The sequence below is a fragment of the Pristis pectinata genome, chromosome 29, assembly GCF_009764475.1.
Source record: "Pristis pectinata isolate sPriPec2 chromosome 29, sPriPec2.1.pri, whole genome shotgun sequence".
NCBI lineage: Eukaryota > Metazoa > Chordata > Chondrichthyes > Rhinopristiformes > Pristidae > Pristis > Pristis pectinata.
Window position 1 is genome coordinate 15157680 of NC_067433.1, and position 5506 is coordinate 15163185.

At 51.9% G+C, this 5506-nt stretch overlaps 1 protein-coding gene across 1 annotated transcript; it reads right to left on the reverse strand.

Annotated features, from left to right (window-relative positions):
* Positions 1-1209: 1209 nt before the first annotated feature.
* Positions 1210-4914, reverse strand: neflb (neurofilament light chain b). Its single transcript, XM_052040848.1, has 4 exons — positions 3871-4914; positions 3425-3549; positions 2234-2493; positions 1210-1894 (listed from the first exon to the last, which is right to left on the reverse strand). Exons 1-4 carry the CDS (start codon positions 4912-4914, stop codon positions 1599-1601), a joined length of 1725 nt encoding a protein of 574 aa, XP_051896808.1. The 3' UTR covers positions 1210-1598.
* Positions 4915-5506: the final 592 nt, after the last annotated feature.

Here is a 5506-nt window from a genome sequence, read left to right on the forward strand (position 1 = left end):
GGAAGTTGACGAATGATTTCCCAGGATTCTTTCTGCTGGTCCTTGGTGCTGGAGGTTTTTGGCATTGTTGTGGGGGTGGGGGTGGGGGGGGTGGAGGGTGGTGGGTTAGTGTTTTGAGGTCATTTTGTTTAGTCGTAGCATGACTGAAATGGTCAGGCTTGATCGATCAACGATGTGCTCTCCCCTCTCGCTGCCTTTCAATCTACATTGATCAAAGGAAGAATAAAAATTGGGACCAACCGTTACTTGTTGGAGTGTAGAGGAGTTGGTTTGCTAACATCGGTCTTGGAATTTGCTCCGACCGTTCCCAATGAGAGCTGTCATTTCAGCTGTCAAGACTCCGGATTCTGGAATTATTTCCCCAAACCTCTCCTCCTTTAAAGGTGCACCTACCACCTAAAATCTCCTCATGAGTATTGGTGGCAACATCTCTCATCTGAAATAGGCTGGTATGTTAAAGACATTGTACAAATGAGATACTTAAGACTAATGCAGTGCACCCGGCTGAAACAGACTGCTCTAAATTGGACCTTTCTCTCTTCTCTCTGAATCTCCTGCTTCTGAGTCAGCACAATACAGTTGCTTTTGGCCATATCCTTGGATTGGTGAAACTCTCCCCCCGGCTTGTTTGATGCTGTTATTGGCTTTCCCCAGTGTGGATTCTTTCCAACAATCACCCATCCCATTTTACTCTGTCATTAGGTGTGGATGTCTCTGGTAAGACCCACATTTATTGCCCAGCCATGAAATGAGAGGTAACTTCAGAGGGCCCAGATAGGTGAAGATAAGCGAAGATTATCCAAAGGACATCAATGAACCATTGGTGTTTTTTATAACAAACCAGCAGTAGCTTTTTTTATTCCAGATTTAATTCATTAACTGAATTTAAATTCCTCAGGTGTCTTGGTGGTACTTGAACATACCTTTACACCATTAATCTAGGACCCTGAATTGCTAATCCATTAACTTAACCGTATTGCATAGGTTGTCATGGTCTCTGCTTCAGTCACTAGGTTTGTGTTCTTGCCACACATTTTATGTCTGATTGTTCAACCTCTACTTGATACAATGGTTCAGGGATGAGTGACAGTCTTAATATGGTTCAGTCTGTGATGATGTCACAAGTGTATTATTCTATATCGTCAATGTGTGTCTGAGATTGTACAATAAATTAGACTTTTCTGTATTTGTTGAGAGTTGTGTTTATTGTTGATTGCACCATCCATTGTGACTCAACCTGTTGCAAACATATCATATTGTCCTGTGTTACTTTTCTAAATAATTGCACATTGATCCTTGCTTTAATAGTTACTGCATAATGACAATACAATATTGCTCTAGTATTTCTGACATGTATGTCAATTGTATCATTGCATGGCTTGCATTCCTCATTAACCACGCTTACACATCATTAAGTTTACTATCTGCACAAGCATTTCATTATTTTCTTACATTGTGTGCGGAGTCAATCTTAACACATAAAGCATTAAACTTTCATTGGATCATTTTGCATTGTATCTTTGGCTCATTTGATTGGATGGATGGGTTTGGTTCCCATTTTGCAACTCAACACCCTGCGATCGCTCTTCATTCAGCCCCTACTTCTTTTCTTCGTCCTTCGCTGCGCTCTCATCAGCCGCGTCTCCTTTCTCTTTACTTTCTTCCTGCTCTTCACCCTCTGCTTCTTTCTCCTCTTCCTTCTCTTCGCTCTCCCCTTGGGCCTCATCTTCCTTCTCTTCTCCTTCCTCCTCTCCTCCTTCCTCCTCTCCACCTTCCTCCTCTCCTCCTTTCTCCTCTCCTCCTTTCTCCTCTCCTTCTTCCTCCTGTTTTTCTTCTGCCTCTTCGCCGTTTTCTTCTCCACCTTCCTCTTCTGCTTCCTCTTCCTCACCTTCACCTACAAGACCAGAAATCAGTGTTAACACCTGGCTGGTAATTTGCTTCACTTACAATGGACTGAGTGGAAAGTATTAGGGAGAACTTTCAGTGGAACACAGAGGAGAAATTTCTCCAGCTGAGAGGACAGATGTTTTCTCCTCCCCACAGCTGCATCTCTGACACCCTCAGCAGACTGACTGAGCAGACATGCTCTTGTGCTGTAATGGGGAGTAGGACTTGAACACCCCCCCCCCACATAGAGAGAAGGGGGGTGCTGCCAACTGAATCCTGGGTGACACCCAGTTTGTTTGGTGGAGGAGCACTCCTGCCCTTGAATCCCACTGCTTGCAACTCTTACCTTCTGCCTCTTCGACCTCATCTGCCGGAGGTTCCATTTGCGCTGAGAGTGCCTGGGCTTGCTGTATGACTTCTTCCTCAGCCTGACTGCTGGAATAGGCACTGAAGATGGTGGGCCTGCTGGACAGCATGTAGGAGCTGCTCTGCAGGGTGTAGCTAGGTCTGCTGAAGATGGGCGCACTCTGGGTGTGGGCATAGCCACTGATCACACCGCCCACGTTGGCATAGTTGATCCGTGTCTCCTCACCCTCCAGCAGCTTCCTGGACACAGAACAGACATTGGGGCAAGATAACTTCGAATATTCCAACGTCAGAGGAAGAGGTTGTCCACCATCACCTCACTATTCATGCCCCGTTGGTAGGAACCGAATGCCCTTGGAAACTGCCCCCTTGGATCCATTCCCCGCTCTGAGCCCTGTTCTCCTGCACACTGCAACCCCCCCCCCCCTTCCTGTGCGCATCCTCCTTGTTTTCCGATCCCACTTTAGCAGCGCGCTGCAGATCACAGCAACGTTCAAAGGGGCTCCCCGTTTCCTTTCTCCTTCTATGGAGCCACTGCAAACTTGCGCCCTGCAGTAACTGCTTCGACCAGCAGTGGGGCCGCGTGGCCTTACTGGTGCTGAGAATGTGAAACGCTGGCACAACACGGTGGAAGGTTGTGCTGGGAATTTTAGGACGGGCTCTGGAGGGAGCCTGATTCATGATCCGGACGGGGGAGGAACATTGGAGCAACCCAGCAGGGGAGACCAACACCAATGCACAGATCCCTGCTTCTTCCCTGCACCTGCCCCGCCGCCCAACCGAGTGAAGACTGCGCGTCTCCACCGTTCATGACAACACTGCAGTTGTTTCGGATCCCCAGAGCGCACAGCAAGAGGCCACGCCCGGCACAGAATGGCCGCACCACAAGTGGTGCATTGCAGGCTCCTGGAAGGGAACCCCGCCTAGTCTGCAAGTATTTTTTCGTCAAGGAAAGCTGTGCTGTGCACGGGCGAGGAAGAGACCAGCTAGAGTCTGACTGAATCGAGGCGCTGAATGGTGAGCGAACTAATGAAACAAAGACCGTGTCTCCCGGGATCCCAGTCTGAGACCTTCACCTCCACAGTGCAGTGCCCCGGATCCCAGACCAGCGAGCGGTTCTAAAGCCTCCCTGCTCTGGGAACCCCTTTGTACCCGGAGATCTCTCGTTTACCTGTAGGCCGCGATCTCGATGTCCAAAGCCATTTTCACGTTCAGAAGGTCCTGGTACTCTTTCAGGTAGCGTCCCATCTCGTTCTTGGTGGTCCTTAGCTCGTTCTCCAACTGGCCGATGGCGTCCTGGGCGGAGAGAGTGCGGATGGTTAAGTTCAGGCCATCCCAGCACAGATCCAACCCAAATACCCCTCCTGCATCCTCTCGTCACCGCTACTCCTTTATCTAGAGACGTTTCCCCTTGTGTTGTAAACCAGCAGGATGCCCTTGCATGCCTTACCCCAATCTGCCCCTCGTCCTCTTCCGGGTCTCTCCTTCCCTCCCACAGTTTCCCAGTTCTTCAGTCTCGCTCTCTCTCTCTCTCTCTCTACCCCTCCCTCCCCTTTCCGTCTCTCGCGGTTGACCCTCTTCCCTGGTCAGTCTCTCCCTCCTTCCCACTGCCCTCACCTGCAGTGCGCTGATCTCCCCTCCTTGTTTCTCGTCCAGTTCCTGGAGCTGCCTCTCCAAAGCCTCGTTCATCCCCCTCACGCCGTCGATCTCCAGGGTCTTGGCTTTGACCAGGCGCCGGTATTCCGCCACCTCGTCCTTGGCTTGCTTGGTGGCGTCGTTGTCCTTGGAGACGCTTTCGCTGAGCACGGCGAAGCGGCTCTTGTACCAGTCTTCGGCCGATTGCATGTTCTTCGCCGCCACCTTCTCGTACTGGCTCCGGATCTCCCTCAGAGCGGAGGACAGGTCGGGTTTGGCCATGTCCACCTCCACGGTCACCTGGGCGTACTGGATCTGAGCCTGGAGCTCAGCAATCTCCTCTTCGTGGAGCTTCTTCAGGAAGGCGATCTCGTCCATCAAGCTGTCGATCTTCTTCTCCACCTCGGCCCTGGCCAAAGCCGCATCGTCCGAGCCCTTCCTCGCTTCCATCAGTCGGCCCTCGGCATCCTCCCGGTTTAACACCTCTTCCTCGTAGCGGCTCTGCAGATTCTTCAGGGTGTCCTCCAAGTGGTCCCTCTCGTTCTGCGCCGCCTGCCTCTCGTGTTTGGCATCGTCAAGAGCCATCCGCAGGTCCCTGAGTTCCTGCTCGTAGATGCCCTTCAGTCTAGAGGGTCCACCGTGTTTCTGGCGCAGGAGCGAGAGCTCGGCTTCCAACACCTTGTTCTGCTGTTCCAACTCGTGCACCTTCTCGATGAAGCTGGCGAAGCGGTCGTTGAGATCTTGGAGCTGAGCTTTCTCCTGGGTCCTCAGCGCCTTGAACTCGCTGCTCACCACGCTAGCCTGGCTCAGGTCGAAGGTGTCCAGTGAGGACATCAAGGTCGAGGAAGCGCTATGGGCTTTCCTGACGGCGAAGGACGGCACCGAGTAGGTTGTGTAGGAAGGCTTCATGCTCCCACCGTAGCTGGTCCTGAAATGCTGAACAGTTCCGTAGGTCCGGGGCACGGAGCTGTCCCCATAGCGCCTCCTGTGAGTGTGGAAGAAGGACTCGTAGCTGGCGGTACTCATGATGCCGTGTGTGCTGTACCTGCTCCGCAGCCTCCTATTTATACCAGACAGAGCACTGACGCAGCCTCTTTCCCCAGCAAGATCGATGCCGCCTTTCCTTTGGCCACCCCCACTGACAAGACAGCTGACGGGCTCCAAACGCGCAGAGCAAACCGACTTAATGCAAGTTCAATCTTAGCTCAGCCAAAATCCCACTCAAAATGGTGCTTTCAACAGCATCTCGTTTCTGGACCGGCCAGGCCGCTCGCCTGTTTCCCCTGTTTCTGCTCCCATTAAAATATATAGGATCCCAACCTACCCCGGACACCAGACCTTGGTACCCTGTCTATAATCCCCATTTCCTCCTGCTCCTTCTATCTCAACGACCTCTGTGTGGGACCTCTGTGTCGGACTTATGTTCTCTCCCTCCTGGGACACCCCGTAGATGCCGGTGCCTTTCCCCGGGACACCCTGCAGACACTGGGACCCTCCCCGTAACTGCCTTTCTCCGCCTTTCCTCTGTCCTCCTCTACCTAACATTGTATTCCCCGGGGGACCAGTTCGAATCCTCTGTCTCTGTGATGAGGATAAAAGAGATGATCCAATTAAAGCC

What these genes read in the sequence shown, in the direction of transcription:
- neflb (XM_052040848.1), bottom strand. Translation starts at nt 4,914, where the DNA reads ATGAGTACCGCCAGCTACGAGTCCTTCTTCCACACTCACAGGAGGCGC. An exon ending in GGGAGATCAGCGCACTGCAG is followed by an intron (nt 3,550 to 3,870) that starts GTGAGGGCAGTG and finishes CTCTCCGCCCAG; the next exon opens with GACGCCATCGGCCAGTTGGA. An exon ending in TGAGGTCGAAGAGGCAGAAG is followed by an intron (nt 1,895 to 2,233) that starts GTAAGAGTTGCA and finishes CTGGTCTTGTAG; the next exon opens with GTGAAGGTGAGGAAGAGGAA.